This window comes from Geospiza fortis, unplaced genomic scaffold (assembly GCF_000277835.1).
Source record: "Geospiza fortis unplaced genomic scaffold, GeoFor_1.0 scaffold163, whole genome shotgun sequence".
Classification (NCBI taxonomy): Eukaryota; Metazoa; Chordata; class Aves; order Passeriformes; family Thraupidae; genus Geospiza; species Geospiza fortis.
In genome coordinates, this window is record NW_005054401.1 from 547,117 (window position 1) to 564,100 (window position 16,984).

General features: G+C 39.0%; 1 protein-coding gene across 2 annotated transcripts in view; it reads right to left on the bottom strand.

Moving 5' to 3' along the window:
• The window catches only part of NADK2 (NAD kinase 2, mitochondrial), a 23,860-nt gene extending 7,107 nt beyond the window's left edge, over nt 1–16,753 (bottom strand). The window contains exons 1-8 of one of the 2 annotated variants that reach the window (XM_005426065.2): nt 16,540–16,753; nt 10,418–10,506; nt 9,981–10,069; nt 8,368–8,449; nt 6,963–7,046; nt 3,742–3,878; nt 2,618–2,696; nt 313–408 (exon numbers count right to left, since the gene is read on the bottom strand). In XM_005426065.2, coding sequence (XP_005426122.2) covers nt 313–408; nt 2,618–2,696; nt 3,742–3,878; nt 6,963–7,046; nt 8,368–8,449; nt 9,981–10,069; nt 10,418–10,506; nt 16,540–16,569 — 686 coding nt within the window. In that variant the 5' untranslated portion in view covers nt 16,570–16,753. Of the gene's footprint in view, nt 1–312; nt 457–2,617; nt 2,697–3,741; nt 3,879–6,962; nt 7,047–8,367; nt 8,450–9,980; nt 10,070–10,417; nt 10,507–16,539 lie in introns of both variants that reach the window. The other variant, XM_031061151.1, reaches the window with a different exon arrangement.
• Nucleotides 16,754–16,984: the final 231 nt, after the last annotated feature.

Below are 16,984 nucleotides of genomic sequence, written 5' to 3' on the forward strand. Positions count from 1 at the left end.
TCACCACTCCCAACCACTCATCCTCACATGTGGCACGCCACATTTTTCACTGAAATTACACCTAAGGCAAACTTCTGTCTCAGTGCCACAGCTCCTCACCCTTTCAAGGCTTCCCTCCATACCCACAAGTAATGAGTGCCCTGCTCATCTCATACATCTGGAACAGCTCTGAGCCATATTGACAGTGAAAATATCAGACTGACTAACCCATAGCCCAACAGAGTCTCAGTAAGGAGAAAATGCATAGGCAAAATAGGTTCATCTAGCTTATCTGAAATGGTATTTTCTGTCAAAGCAGCAACATGTACTCACCATGCTTTTGATCCTGTTCCAGTACACACATTAAGCCCTGAACTCTTCTGTTTCTCCCAAGGACCATCATCAACTGATATTTCATAATAGGAGGCCCTATGAAGCGAGAATTTAAAACTGGGTTTGCAGGACTTAAAGTTCTCCCTGAATAAGACAGAACACACAGCCTTATCAGGCACATTACAATTCAGAAGGGCTACTTTCAAATCTGGATCACAATTTCACAGACTTTGTACAGTGTTTCCCATTTGACAGCAACTTCTGATTCACTATTTTACAGAAGTTTTTATAATGGACTAAAATTATTTCTAGCATGAACTTTTAGGCACTTTTTCTGCAGTCACTTCTCCGTTAATTTATGCACAAAACTACCTCTGTGGTTCATCTGCAGGGCTTGCTGGACTTACAAATAAAACTGTAAATAATTACCTTCCTTGCATACCTGTTGCACAAAACCTGTGTTTATGCTGCAATTGGGTCTCATTAAATTATTACTAAACATTTCAACATCAGTAAGTAATAGCATGATTGAACCTCAATTCTTGATCACTTCAGTAATTGAAAATCCAGTGATTCTTCATTAATAGGTTTACACAAACAGGCTTACACTTCTCTCCAGGGCAAATTATTCCTAAAACTCAAAAGTACTATGTCTTGCTGTACAATCATCTTCTGCATGTTATGGTTCATCTGTCAGGGCATTCCTAGTGTTAGGACTAGAGACCAAAGTTTCTCTCTACAAGCTTCAGAATATCCAAGAGTGTATTTATGAACTTAACTTGTTGATATTCCCAGCTCTCTTCAAACTGTGATACAGGCTTCAGATTAACAGATATCCTCTCAGAAATACCACATTTGCTGTTTCATGCATGACTGAGTTTCACCTTTCTTAGTAAACAGAACTTACTGAGCTATTATTTCAGTCTAGAAACACAGCTCTTAGCTGCTTGGTGCCAAACAGTTTATACTCTCAGTAACTAAGGGCATGTTTTGTAACTCTTGAAAAGATGGGGAGATTAGAGAACTGAAAGTAAATTAAGAACACAGGTGCACCACTTGATTTAGTTGAATGTAATTTTACAAGCTGGGTATGACAGGTTTTCTGGGGGGTTTTTTCTTTAATTTACTTGTTTTCATCACTGACATGCAGAATTAAGACCTGACAAGAAGCTCCTAAAGTTATTTTTTCTAAATAAATAGCAGACCTGTGTATTTGAAACTAACAGAAGATTCGTCTTTATGACATTTAAATCTTCAAGTGTAAGGTCCCAGTAACACACTTATTTCTAGAGGTTAGTTTCTAGAGGTATTGTTTTCCTCAGTGGTTCTCAAATACACAGGAACCGAAAGAACAATGTACTTGTGACACTTATAGCACTGGAAAACAGCTTTGTGTTCCTGTATCACTGCACATTAAAGAAACTTCTTAGAATCTTGATAAAATTAGACTTGATTTAGTAGAAAGCAGGATTTGTATCTCTTTGAGATTAATTCCTTCTGCCAGTCTGAGGCTGAAGTCCAGACAAAAAAATAAAGCTCACAGAACATTCATATTGTTTGCAGCAGCAATCAGTGTCCCAGGCACTGTACAAACACAAGCTGTTAAACTCTGAACTGGCTTTCCTGTTGTTGTTTTTGTTGGAGTTTTTAAAGATAAACAATAAATCTCCTTTTACTGCAGCCCCGGTCATATTCCCAATGTCCTTCTTACTGTTTGGCTGCCAAAAATGCATTGATCTTCAGGACAGAAAGGACAGTCAAATGTATCCTGGAGAAGGCAGTACCATGATTTGATACAAACACAGGTCTTAAACAAAGGAAATAACTATATTCCATCAATAACAAGGTTTCTGCCAAAAGCAGGCTGATACCTTTGCATCTAATGACAGAAAGGCAGAAAAAGAAGTCATGATAAAAGCCATTTCTGCTTGATCATGCTAAAAGCTTATGAAAAGATATTTAAGAAGATGTGGAGGAGATAAGGCAGTTCAAGGACTGATATTTAAGTCATCAATAAAAGGCAGTTCAAGGACTGATATTTAAGTCATCAATAAAAGGGAAAGAAAAAAATCAGGAAAAATTAAAGAATAACCAGAGAGGAGGCAGAAAACCAGAAATCAACATTACTGCACTTACATCTTTGAAAATACACTTTGTAATCAGCAATAATACAATCAGTGTTAAATATTTATAGAATAGAAGCAAAATTTGACAGTAAAATCTCATCACTGATTGTCCATTGCAATGTCATAAAAAGAAATTAAGTCAATTGTGCCTTGCTGTAACAACAAACAATTATACATACCTGGATGAAAGAGATTCCCCAATGAAGACTTCATTGAGTGCTCTCACTGGTAAAAGATGCGGTCCAGAAATATCAGATCCTGCAGATATCAAATGTGTAAGAGTTTTGCATCATGGGTTTAAAACACAAGTTTTCAAAAACCATTCACAATTCATTGGAAGACAAATTCTGCTGCCTGGGTTTGTTTTCTAGACCTAATGCTCCATTTTTTTCAAGGATTCATTTTTTCACTGATTTGCTCTGTGGCCAGTCACTGTCCTTTACTGAAGACAATAAATATTTAAACCAGGGTCAGCAATGACGCTTAAGTTCAGACACTTGTCCTTGAAAAGTCCCAGGCAACTAGGCAGAATGAAGTCTTCTGTCAGTCACACTTCCAGCCAAGTTAAATTCACTGGCAGTGACTTAACAGACATTTGTGATGAAGTTCAGAAATTAGACTTCATACTACAAGGTAATTAAAGAGGATTAACAAGTTGTTTATGTTGACAAGGACTTCTTAGTGAGCAAATGCAGTACTGGACACAGGTTAGGCACAGAACCATGCATCTTTCAACCCACCATACAGAAAAGAGTTGAAGGTATTTAAGAATAATCTACAGACAGACTCTCACATCTAATATCTTATTTGCTGGTCCAAGACCAGCTTTTACAACTCTCAATTAACCTAACTTAAAAGTTAGCATGTGTACACAGACACACACACATGCTTAAGTAGTTACAGCAACTCTTAGAGACAGCCTTTTAAAAAAGATCAGGTATTTTGACAGCAGGTATTTCAAACACTAAAACTTTTACAAATCCTTATCTTCTATTCCAAGTTATCATAGCAAAGTGGCTATATTCTTGTCAGATTTAAACCTACTTTGATCCTGGAATCTTTCATTTATGTGAGCCCTGCTGTGTTGCTCTTGGCTTAGCTGCTGTTCATGTAAATCCACTGGAGTTGTGTTAATCCCAGTTCCTTCAAGATACAGTTTGATTCTTTGCCGCCACTGCCCTTTTAAAAAAGATCAGGTATTTTGACAGCAGGTATTTCAAACACTAAAACTTTTACAAATCCTTATCTTCTATTCCAAGTTATCATAGCAAAGTGGCTATATTCTTGTCAGATTTAAACCTACTTTGATCCTGGAATCTTTCATTTATGTGAGCCCTGCTGTGTTGCTCTTGGCTTAGCTGCTGTTCATGTAAATCCACTGGAGTTGTGTTAATCCCAGTTCCTTCAAGATACAGTCGGATTCTTTGCCGCCACTGCCACCTAAGAGAGGAGAGAGAAGTCAGTACGAAATATTAATTACAAAATTAGATAGGACCTGAGAGTCTCCACTCTCAAAGCAGAACATTTTAAGAGAAGGAGCAAACTAAATTGAAAGTCTTATTTCAAGCTTTATAGCTTCTACTATAACTTCTAAATTAAAAAAAGTTAATAATACACAATTGTAAATTCTTTACATTTACCAATTTGCTACCTAATATTTTTTGCATGTGTAAAACAAGAGGCCAATGGCCAAAAGTAGCTTACAACAATTGTACGTAACAAACTCTCCTCTTGAGGCATGTGATTCTAGTATGTGAATGAATACTGATAGAATGCTTTTAAGAATAAAGAGCTGTCAAGAATTTACACAGAAATACATGCTGTATTTTTGACATCTTTTGTTTGTATTTGACATGCCCAGAAAAGTAGCCCTATGCATCCCTTTATATACCAGGTCCCAAGTATCCTCTCATTTTAACAATCCCTCCTGGCCTAGGAATTTAGGATGCTTAAGAGGAATTCATTTGAAGCAAGAGAAGGATATAAAAGCCATGTTCCAATATTCTGATTTTTTATTCTTCCCTAGAGAAATAAATTCCTTTTCCTCTTACAACCTAAGATATTTCATAAAACAAAATAGCAACAATTTTGACTAAGAAAGCAAATCACAAGAGAGTTTTATAAGCAAATCTTTTCCCTGTTCATACTGTTGATATCCAGGTGACATTAACCAGTTTTTCCTGAAATTACAAGAGACTTATGCTTTTTATGACTACACTGCTAACTTCTCCTCTAGTCATCCTTATAGATTTACATTTATACATCCTATCTGCCCTTAGATTCCAAGTATTTTAGGTAGTCACGCAGAAAGCATGCAGTTAATATCACTGTGGTCCTGGCTAGAACATATCACATCCCCCACAAAATTATAAAATGGGACTGTACCCCTATTAATACCCCTATTCTGAGAACCTGCTACAGCACTGACCACCAAGATAAAAGAAGTGGGTAGTCTGATATAGTCTGTCCTTTACAAATCAATAATGTTGGTTTTCTCAAGGATTACAAGGTCCATGTTCACACAGATTGTTGCACTGACTGATACATCATGGATAAGGGCAAAAAGCCTGTTGCCCTTTTCCAGTTTCTGGCAACTCACCACCCACCAAAACTCCAAAATACCAGAAGCCCTTCCAGACAAGGATTCAGTTACCCACCTATTCCAAAGTTTGCTTAGGGCCAAACAAGAACTCTCGAATAAAACACTTGCTCACATCCTTGCTTAAGAATATATTATTTATTAATTTATCATTAATTAATTAATTATATTTTTATTTTATTTATTATTTTTTATTTAGTTATTTATTATCTCCTATTATTTCTGAAAAATAATTGGAGAAATCCTTTCTGTTCTGCTCTGGTGAGGTTTCAGCTCCATAATGAGCAGTAACAGGAATGTCAACAACAAAAATATAGCTTTGTTTCCAACAAAACATTAAAATTGCAAAATGTCAAGAGAGGTTATCTGAATAAGCACTATGAGTTTTACTTAAGCAAATTAGAATGACGGAGACTAAAAATCTTCTGTTTTCTAAACCTTAGAATATGTGAGTAGAAAGTATCTGTTCCTTTAGCAATACATATTGAAATTCTTCAGTTATTTATCCTGGCAATTCTATTAATTTAATTTCAGAACTATTCTATGGCACAAATACAGTTACACTTCAACTTACAGATTTAATATGGTTGAAATATAAACAAAAATGAATTGCTATATACTTTCACATGAGTGACTGATTTCTGTTTGATAGTCTGTCATTACAAAAATATTCTGCGAAGTATTTATACTACAGAACAGTGTCTCTTCTTAAGTAATTAAAAACTCTTCTCTAGTCTGTCCTTTAAAATTCAGCTTGTTTCTTTTTAAATCAAGTGAGATTATTCTGTTTTAAGAATATCCAGTACTGGAAACATCAAACTATATTCAGCATGTTTGCCTTACACTAGTTTAAGTCACTTTATCTCAATCACCAAAACCCTAGATGCAACACACTGACCATTTCCTAACTATATGTGTTTCACTAGCTTCTATTCTTACAGCCATCACTGTGCTATATGTTTTTGAGTCCTTGTCCTAGAGTGACTTTATGATGCTTGTATCCCCAGTTGTCTCTTCAGTTTATGCTGGATATTAAGTTCTGCACCTCTAAGGTTCCAAGAGCGAAGAGAAGGAGAAGAAGCGCAGAGTTAGTTATCAGACACTGCACTCACTCTCCTGCATTTTCCTGCTCACGGACTGCATTGTCTGCAGCACGGACAGACAGCAGGACTGAGCTCTCCTTTGCCTTTAGTCAGTTTTCTGCTGGCTTAGGTAGAGAAGTTCCCTGGACTGTGGCTTTTCCTTTTCTTGGAACTGATCAGCCCTGCTCAGGACTGAACACCCAGAATGGCACCAGGAGCTCATACCGGGGCCGGGACGCTGCATTCCAGCGCCAGAGGGACGGATAAGAGACTGAGCTACAGCTCAGCAGAGCTACAGGCCATGACAAGCACTCCCTCTGAATTTGCCATCTCCTCAGAACAGTGAGAGGTTCCATTGTTTAACGCTGCTCATTTTTTTCATGTTTGTGAGTACTTCGCTTGTTAAATAATTTTTTTTTCCATTTTTCTTGAAAGATATTTTATTTCCAAACTGGCTGGGGGAGGGGCAGCTTGAGTTTGCTTTCTAGAGTGCTTTCACTTCAAAAGTTTCCTCCAAAATTTGCTCTAAACCAGGACAGTCCTAAAAAACATAAACCAATATACCCCTTACAAAAATGCAGTTCCTCATTTATGAATTTGCTAAGTCAGAAGTGAAAATAAATTACTGCAGGTCATCCCAGAAGACTTTTTTCTGGAGCTGGCAGTTTTAGTCTTATTCTTCACCAAAAACCTCATTTTTCAACATTATAAACATCTACACAGAATTCACAATTTGAGCCATTAAGATTTTACTAAGCTTCAGCTGCTTCTTAGGAATTGCACATGATTAGGTGTTTCCCAATCCCTCTATGTTTTTGAAAACCAAAGATCAGTGAATCCTACCTGAACTCACCACGATAAAGCTTCTGTAGTGCTTCAGGAAATGAGTATGTGTATCTCACAGGCAAGCACAGGTGGCCTTCTGATCTGGTAGCAAAAAATGACAATGAAAATTATAGTATTACTGTTCAGATTTGGTACCTTTGGAAAACAAAACAAAACAAATCTCCCTATGTGTTACATCTAGCAAAGTTACACTTCTTAGACCTTTAGGAATCTCTACTGTTCTTGCACAGTACCACATCAGCAACAATATACTGCTCTCAGCTCCTGGAGTCTGTGTGTCTGAGACAAGGTATTTCTCCCACATTTCCCCTAAAAACTGTTCAGCTAATAATCCTGCAGGAGTATGTAAGCGCTAATGTAGTTCCTGTCATCATTCTAAGCAATTTAAGCTTAATAAACCTGGCAGGTGGATAAAAAAAAATCTTTCTCCACTTACACCCAAGTTAGCAACATGAACAGCTAAGCAACACACCTAAGAACAAAAGAATCTCATGTCAAAACTAGAAGACTAAACAGTGCTCCATTCCATGAGTAATATGTGACAATTTGAAGGCACTTGTTATTTGAACCCTACTAGTCAGGCTTGATAATGCAGAATAGCTACTCAGAGCATTTGAAAAGTTTTGGAATAGAAGGTATTAAAGGAATTAAACATTTTGACCACCACTATATGTACTAGGAATAAATTAACTGTCAATATCAAAAAAAACAGAAATATCACAAGCAGAAATCTAAATCTGGACTTCTCAGCAGGCAGAACCTTGGTGAATTCTGAGTTTCACTTGCCATCCATTTGACGGTTATACCAACCAAGCAATACTAACACACTGTACCTACTGAGCTGTAAGATTGATGTGGGCAGGTGGGTGCAGCTTGTGCAGAGTTTATAATAGGACATCTAAGTGCCAACAATTGGTTCCGGAGTTTTCTGAGGTATCTTATTGTTTACATTAAGAAACAACAGCAAACTTTTTCATCTGAGCCTCTACTGAATCCACCTTCTTCACAAAAAAATTAAGGTTTTTTGTGTTCAGACACCACACTTAACTGTTTTTACCAAGTCTTTCTTCCTAAGTTCTGTACTTCCATTCTAGCCTCAAACTTCTGGTTAGTAATACAAGTTAACTAGCTGCAAGTGCTGTTACACTGGTGTAGAGAACATCTGTGGCACTGTAACACAGGCATGCTTGTCCAATACTACTTAACATCCTCTCAGATGAGACAGGATAATTCCCTGGGCAAACTTCTCTAAAAAAAACAGAAGATTCCCTTGGTATCTACAGCCCACTAAAACAGACATTTATGCTGCCAAAATGCTACAGGTATGCCTCACATACCACGAAAACAGATGCATGGTGTGCCTAATATTAAATAGAGCATTGCTTTCCCAATATGTTTTTACCTTTCAGGATCAGTATTTATTCCGATGACTGGTTTAAATTTATCAAAGACCTTACTGGCTGCCAACAACATTGTACCATCACCTACAAGGAAAACAGATCAAAAGTTAGCTTCACATTCTAGTATCCCAAACAGAATGTACTCCAGCATTAGCATTATGTGCGTTTATATCAACAACAAATCAGGCAAGCTGGACAAAATACAATGGGACAAAACTACTGACATCTTATCAAATAAGAGTAGTGACAACTGAATTTGAGATAGCAAACATGACTGGAAAAAGTACAACTTATCTGACAGCTATACATGCTCAGGCAACTGAACGTGGCAAAAGCAAGCTTTAAAGAGATTTATGGGAATTTCTGTACATTTATCAGCAGGTAAGAGAAATTCTTTAGCAAAAGTAAATTTAGAAAGTATTGCTAAACAAAGCCACAGGAGACAGGAAACAAAACCAAATGTTACTGTGAGTCACATAAAAACAATGACTTTAGCTTCACCCCAGTTGTCCTCCTAAAAGGCAATTTAAAGGTCATATTTGGCCCCAGACAGGCACACTTGGAAAAGATGTCTTGGGTGAGTAGATAGCTCAGAATTAGAAATCTTTAAATGTACTGTTTTTTGCAGATATTGGCATTTTTTCCTGTCTGTTAAACATGTTAAACAGAAAGAAAACTATAACCTCATTCAGTCTTTGCAAGAAGATATAAGCTCTGAACAGCACAAAGACATAAAGCTCTGAAAACTTCAGATGATGTATTATTACTTCCCAGCTGCCTGCCTCAACCATGAAGATTTTTACCAAAGACAAACTGGCACTTTGGGGAAGTTCTTTGAAATCCACAAGAGTGTGATAGGATGCTTCAGGAATAAACTTTTCTACCCATTCTTCATGGTGATCAGTACCTAAGGGCGAACTGGACTAGTGGGAAGAGAGAAAGCTGTGGTCAAGCCTATTTGCCACAGATGAGTGAACACTACGTCAGAGCCCAGCAACACAAGGCTGTATTTGCAGCATATCCCAAAAAAATAACACTGAATGAACTGCTGCAATCCAATATTCAAGATAAACAATCAGGTTAATTGCTCTGTTGGTTCATCTGGAAAACACTGATCAGTGGCACAAGATGCTCAGAAGCTGCAGACTTTTTACCTGTACCATCCAACTTGATACGCCAGTCACTGGATTAAGTGTGAAAGCAAGAAAGACAGTTTGAGCAAAGGGACCATGAGGTAGTATGTTAGTCTACACCTCACATCCCAAAAAAACAACAAGTAGATTTTAGGGCTACATAAAGTTACATGACATCAAGAATTTTATCCTCTTTAGTTGAAAACTATAGTAAATTCCACAGTTTATATTGTTTCACACATAAAAAACTTTTCGAGTGGCCATGCACTGGGGTTCACTTCCATGGGCTACAATTTTAGGTACTAGAGGTAGACAAGATGGTCATAACCACTGCTTTTTGTCAGATTTTCTGACAATCAGATTAGTAATTTGTTTTCAGAATGTGCATTATTTCCAGTTGCTTCAAACACTGCCAAGTATTTTTGAAAAACATATAAATGAAAACATACTGAAACAAATACTTCCCTTCCGTAAAGTCATACCTCCTGCTGATATAACAGCATCTGCCCACCGAACTGTCTCTTCATTATACTCTCGACGCTTAACGAGACGAACTTCTATCCTTTCATTCCTGTAAAGTTCAGAGAAAGTCTGAATTCCAATACATAATGTTTCTTGTCACAGCCTTCCTGAAAGTTGTCATGCAGCTAAGGAGTAACTGCAATCATATTTGGCTTAAAAACACTTGACACACAAATCCTGTACTACCTTTTATTTTCAAGACAGTAATCTAACATGCTAGTCAACTGAACTGAGCCAGTTCACATGACGATTCTTTCAGTAATGACTGCTCATCTGCACCCCTCTCTTTTCAGTACTCCTATTTTATTGGCATTTGTAACATGAGGCTTCCTTTTGTTTCACAGGATCCATGGATATTTGCACTGTGTCTGAAATCCTGACACCCACACACTCTTACCGTAAGCTGTCCACAACATGCTCCACGTTTTTTGTATGAATGCGATGCCGTTCCAGCAGACCAGCATAGTTAGATCCCTTCAAGGCAAGCTGTAATACACAAATGGTATTGGTAGAAGTACAGTAAGTGCTCTTGAGCAAAGTAAATAGAACCTATAAAAAACAGCACGTTATTTTCTCTCAGCAGAGATATGTTCTTATAAACCTTCCATTAATTACATTTCTATATACACAAGAATCAGGTTATATTGACTAGTTCATTAAGTGAATTAAATGGCCACAGCAGTCGAGAATCACAGATATGCAAACAAGCATACTACATTGACTTCCATGCAACTTCAGATACTTTGCTCTTCCTGAATCTGCCAACTGATATAAAGACTGCATGAATCCATACAGTTACACTAAGTATACTTCTGCCAGTATATTTCTGGGTGCTGAAACACCCAGTTAGCTCAAAGTTGTGCTGTAGAGCAGACAGACAAAAAAAGCAACAGGAATGACAATTAAGGAAAGAGAGCCTGAAACACCTCCAGCATTACCCTTCAAATTGTATTTGAGCTAAAATGGAAGACTGCCAAGTGCTGACAAAGGTGACATTTTCTCTGGATCAAAAAAAAGCTTAAGGACAATCTACCTAATACATTTGATACTGTTCCCTGGATTTTACACCACATTTGCAAAACAAGTTGATAACAAGACGAACTCTGTAGGTGCATTCTAGTCTCATCCTTCCTGGAAAATTGAGAATTTGAATACTTAATTAATCTCAACACACTCTTCAGACCACAGAAACATTTTGCAGTTTATACAGATACAGTCATAAGCAGGCATGTGAGATTACTGACTTGTTGCAGATTAGTTTTGCAACAAGTTTTTGTGCAAGTAATTCAGTCACCATATGTTCCTTATCTTATTTAGCAGGGGGGGCCTCATCTGGGGCTGATACTGCCAAACATGTGTGTGCATAGAGATAAAGAAAGTGAAAGAAAGAGGGTGCAAAGGATGTTAAGCAAAAGTACTCTATAAATACATTCACAATGAAAGTGATCCTGCTTTGAGCAGCAGGCTCCTGATGCTTCTAGCCTGAATTATTCTACAATTATAGCGTCACTGCTTCCTTTTCCCTGAACAGTTAAAACCAATTTATCAGCAGAGAAACAGAACTTCTCCTAGAGTTTGTCCAGAGGAATTCGTCTGTGCCAGAAGTTCTAAACAGCTACTTCCAGCAATTTATTCAAGTGCCTTTATTCAAAGTTTCATACTATTCCAAGAGAAAGTGGTGCCAGACAGCCTTGTCTAATCCCATTTTCATAGACTTCTCAACTCCATAGAGAAGGGGAGAGGACTGTCAGGATATGACAGTTGAAGTCAACCACAATCCAATACTCAGGAAATGAAATCTTTATTCATCTGACACCCATTTGTGTCAAGAAATCCAACCATGAGCTAAGCACATAAGATAGACTCAGCACCAAAGTAGTTACAGACAAGGATGTAATTGGCTGCTCTGGAACTGCACTGCTGTGTATTTACAATTAGCAATTAACTTGCAGGAACAAAATCTTTAGGTGGTCTTAGAGCTGGGATCATGAAACCACTTCCAACAGAGACTCATAGGCTGCCTGGATGTATCAACAGCACTAAAGGAAGAAGACAGTGGGAGGAGCTGCCTGCCAGCTATGCATGATCACACACAGACACAGGTATGTGGATGATCAGAAAACATCCAAATAAATATTGCAGGTTTTTCCAACACTTGTTCACATCGATTTACTGGGATACAGGGTGTTATGTCCCATTAATTGCCTCACACACTTAAATCCTTTGTTTCTACTCCTGAGCTACAATGCCTTTGCACCCCAGACATCTCTTAATCTTGCAGAGTCCATGGTGTTGCACTGGGAACTTGAACAATGCCCCTGCGGGCTCTGGGGAGTGAAAGATTACTCAGGGCTATGCTAGTTACAGCACAGCCCATTGCCAGCCTGCTGTCAGCCTCCCATCATCCACATGGAGGGGAAAGGGAAAGGCAGAAAGGAAAAAAGGAGGTATTTGCCTCCCATAGACACCTGCTGCTGAGCAGCACAGGTGTAATTTGCTAGAAGAACTTTCAATTACATATTCAAAGCACAAATTCATCTTGCCTTACCACAAGAACAAGAAATCCACAATCAGTTTCCAAAAAACACCATTACTAAAATCAGGCTCCTCTAGAAGTATCTGCAGCAAATGAAACAAGCACCTGACAAGCAGACTGCTGTGACAGCACACTTTTTTCAGGCTGCTGCTAGTTCCACACAAAATAGAAACCACAAACTCCATCTTGCAATTCTATGTACCTCATTTATTTGGCTAATTTATCAGCATGCTATCTTTCAACTTGATGGAAGAGAGCTTTTATCTCTGAACAATAACAATGTCATATTCTCTGTGTGATCATTTGCAGGTTTATAAGCCATCAACATCAGTGGCAAGCCAACAGCTAGCATTACCCTGGCATCACCAGGAAGGAGAGGTATGAGTAGCGCCATTGCCATGGAACAGAGTCTGTTCTGTAACTTACATTTGCCACAGCTGAGTTAAATTATTTCATCAACAGCTTCAGAAAACAGAAGAGGTTGCTCAGCAAATAAACTATTAGTATTCTGACAACTGGATGAACCATTTCAGCAGCACTGTAGAACAGGCACTGAATGTGTAATCTCCTCTTTGAATTTAGCTCTAGAACAAGTAAGCACACATTATTAAGCAAGAAAAATGAAAAGTTAGGGCCCTTAGTTTAAATGGCTGTGCTACATTTATGGAGTTATTAAATTGTCCTGATTTGCAAAAGGCTCCAGAGATTACAACAGTCTGCTCCTCTCCAGCCTCATTCTCTGTGTTCAGAGATAACTTGCAAGTTCATTCATCTAAGAACTGACAAAGGGGAAGCCCAACTGAGCCTGACCACAGTCAAGTATATCCAACTGGAACACTAATCAGCAGCTGCTCTCACTCGACTACTCCAAAGAACCAGAGAAGTGCCTACAGTCCTTGTGGTCAGAAGCATAGATTCACAAAGTGCCTGAGCTAGAACAGACCTCTGGTCCAACCCCAAGCTCGAGCAGGGCCATCTGTCCAGATCTGGATGGCTTTAAAGATCTTCACAGATGCAGCCTCTACCACATCTCTGGGCAAACACGCCAGTGTCCAGTCACCCTCACAGTGAAAAGGGTGTTCAGACAATGTTCAGACAGATGTACCTGTATTTCACTGCCTCTGCTCCTGCCTCATATCCAGCACCTGAGTGCCATTCTAAAACTATGACAAATGCTGCTACTGGAGAGGGGTTTGCACTTAAGGCAAAGTGTAAGACCAAACTGAGACCAGCACCTGCTTTTTATTTCAAAAGAGCTGAAGACAAAGATCAGGCAGTCCAGTTCCTGTGTGCATGATCACCTCCTTAAAGAGCCTTGAAGATACTTGGGATGTACAGACAGCACAAGGACAGCCTGGCTCCCAAGCCCAATCATAAAGCAGGCCCCTTAACCTATGCCAGGTTTGGCTTTTGTCAACTGACTCCTCAAAAAGGCACAGAGCTATTAGATTCTGCATGAAGACAACTTTCAAGCTCTTCTTCCTTTGGAGGAACCTTTGATTTACAATAAGGCCTGTTAATCTGATCTTAATAATACACAAAATAAAATGCAAGAATATATACATACAAGAGCTATTCTAGCAAAAAGTGCATTAGCATACGAAAACAAAGACAAAATGGACAAAAATACATTCAGAAACAACTTCAGTAGTAGTCTTAAACCTCACAGCAGAAATGCAATGCAAAGTAGGTTTCCAGAAGAGCTTGTAGTGGAAAACACACTCAGGGAAACAGAACATTTCCTATGAATGGAGCTGCATTTCCTTAGACTCAAGGAGAAAAGGTCTAAATCAAATATCTAAGAATAGCTCTTGAATATCCTGGCCTGATCCTTCTTTAAGGAAAGGATTTTTCACAAAGCGCCTCTAGCAGCCACTTATTCAAGGGACTTTTGCTTGACTGCCTTCCTTCTGTAGTCTAAGCCTGCACCGCTGGCAAGTCCCAACTCATTTGGTTAAAACTGTGGGCCTGCTATCTTTACTAATGTTTGCCCTGCAGGAACAATGCTGCACAACAAGGACAAGGCTTCCAGACACAAATACAGAAGCCAACACAAAGCCAAGTAACATCAGAATACCCATTGTTGTCTACATACGTGAATTATAACTCTTGATTTAGAAAATGGGAAAAGAAAAGCCATAGCTGAGACCTACTGGCATTGCTTATTAAGCATTAGGATAAAAGAGTATGTTCTCTCAATACAGTAACATGGATATTGTTGGGAGTGAATTTGTCAACTGAGCACCTTCTGCATCTCATCCTAGCAGAATCACAGAGCGATTTGGGTTGGAAGGGACCTTAAAGATCATCTAGACCCAACCACCCTGTTCTAGAAAAGGATATCGTTCAGCAGACCAGCTTTCTTAGAGCTCCATCCAATCTGAACTTGGACACTTTGACGGATGGTGCATTCACAAGTTCTCTGGGCAACCTGTGCCTGAGCCTCACTACCTTCACAGTAAAGAACTTCTTCCTAACAGCTAAGCTGCTAATCTTCCCTCTTTCAGCTTAAAGCCTTCCCTTCATCCTATCAATACACTCACTGACAAAAGGTCCGTCTTCAGCCTTCCTGTGGAGTCCCTTCAGGTACCAGGAGGTGCTCTAAGCTCTCCTCAGAGCCTTCTCTTCTTGAGACTGAACAGCTCAAACTGTCTTGTCTTCACAGGAGAGGTGCTCCAGCCTCGTGACCATCTTTGTGGTCCTCCTCTGGACTTATCCAGTAAGGTTAAATGGAACTTTTCCAATGTACTTTGGCCTTATGTGTATGCATATATATTCTCATTACTAGGCTTATGCCTAATTTACAGCACTAACCTTCATGCAGTCTTAAACTGCACCAGGGTGGAGTTAATACCAATCACTTGTTTTACAACTGCTGGTCATTGAGGACTAAATGTCTGACTATCTGACTAGAAAGAAGAAGAAAAAAAAAACAAAAATAAAACCAAAAAACTCCTAAACCCTAACAACAAAAAGCATAGATCTAGAAACAATTACTCTCTCAAATTTCCACAATGAACTTGCCCACACATGCACCCCAGCTGGAAAACAAGAACAGATCACTGCCTTACAATCTACCTGATTTTTACAGAAAGAACCACAAAATAATACAAACAGATTTAGAGATCAACAGCTGAATAGCAAAAATTTGTATTTTAAACTCAAGACAAAAATACAATGACCACTAACATAACAATCTGTTTCTAAGCAGAGTATGGCACTTTAAGTCCTTTATTTTCAGAAATCGTCCCTTGAGATTTAACCATGTGTCCCAAGTATAAACAAAGTTGGTGTTCAGTTTTTGCTCGGCTTAAAAGAAACAAGATTTTGACAGATTTATAGAAAAAAATATTTTTCTCAATACATTATGGTTAGAACTAGAACAGCTTTGAATATAGGACATGTTTCAAGCCATACACTTCCCTTAGCATTCCTGACTAAACTTGACTTTCAATCAAAAATTCCTTCATTATCAAAGTCAGACTGTCAATCTACAGGCAAGTAATTATCCTGTTCTAGTGCTAACTAGTTAAGACAAAGCTTCATCTGTCATGCTAAAAGCAAATGCAATTTTCCTAACAGGTCAGGCACACACTAAACTTCTGGATTTCTTAGGAGCTCTAATGAAATGTTAAGCTTCTCTATTTCAAAATGTAAAAATAATCCACATGGAATTAAAGCATGGTTCAGCTTCTGTATCTTGGATAATAAAATGCCAGCAACAAAACATATAAACAAACTGAGCAGCTAGCCTTAGCAGAACTTGCCCAACAGGAATCTGTACCTTGGCAACACATTTCAAGCATCCCACAGAAAAGGGTCTCCTAGGGCAGGCAGAGCAAGCTTGAACCACAATGCTGAATGGTTAAATGTTTTTACCAGCCATCAGCTGAACTGATGGGGAGATGACTTTGGTGGTTGTACACAACAGATACCCCAGTTTGGACCTGACACTCATGGTAAGCACAGACCAGCACACCTACCCTCGATTTATAGCAGAAAGCAAGTACCATTTGCGAGCTTCAATTGCTGTATTCACACCAGTGACAGCATGTTTGCTGACAACACCAAGACGTGGTGCAGTTGATACGCTGGAGGGTAGAGGCATCATCCATGGGACCTTGACAGGCTTGAGGGCTGGGTCTGTATAAACCTCATAAAATTCAACAAGGTCAAATGCAAGGGGCTGCACACGGGCTGGGGCAATACCAAGGCTGGCTCTGGGAGGAAGGGATTGAGCCCAGCCATGGAGAAGGACTAGAAGGTGCTGGTGAATGGACAGCTGGACATGGCTCAGCAATGTGAGTTCACCTCCCAGAAAGACACCCCAGGCTGCATCCAGAGCCCCGTGGGCAGCAGGGGAGGGACGGGATTCTGCTCCTCTGCTCTGCTCTGCTGAGACCCACCTGGAGCACTGCACCCAGAGCG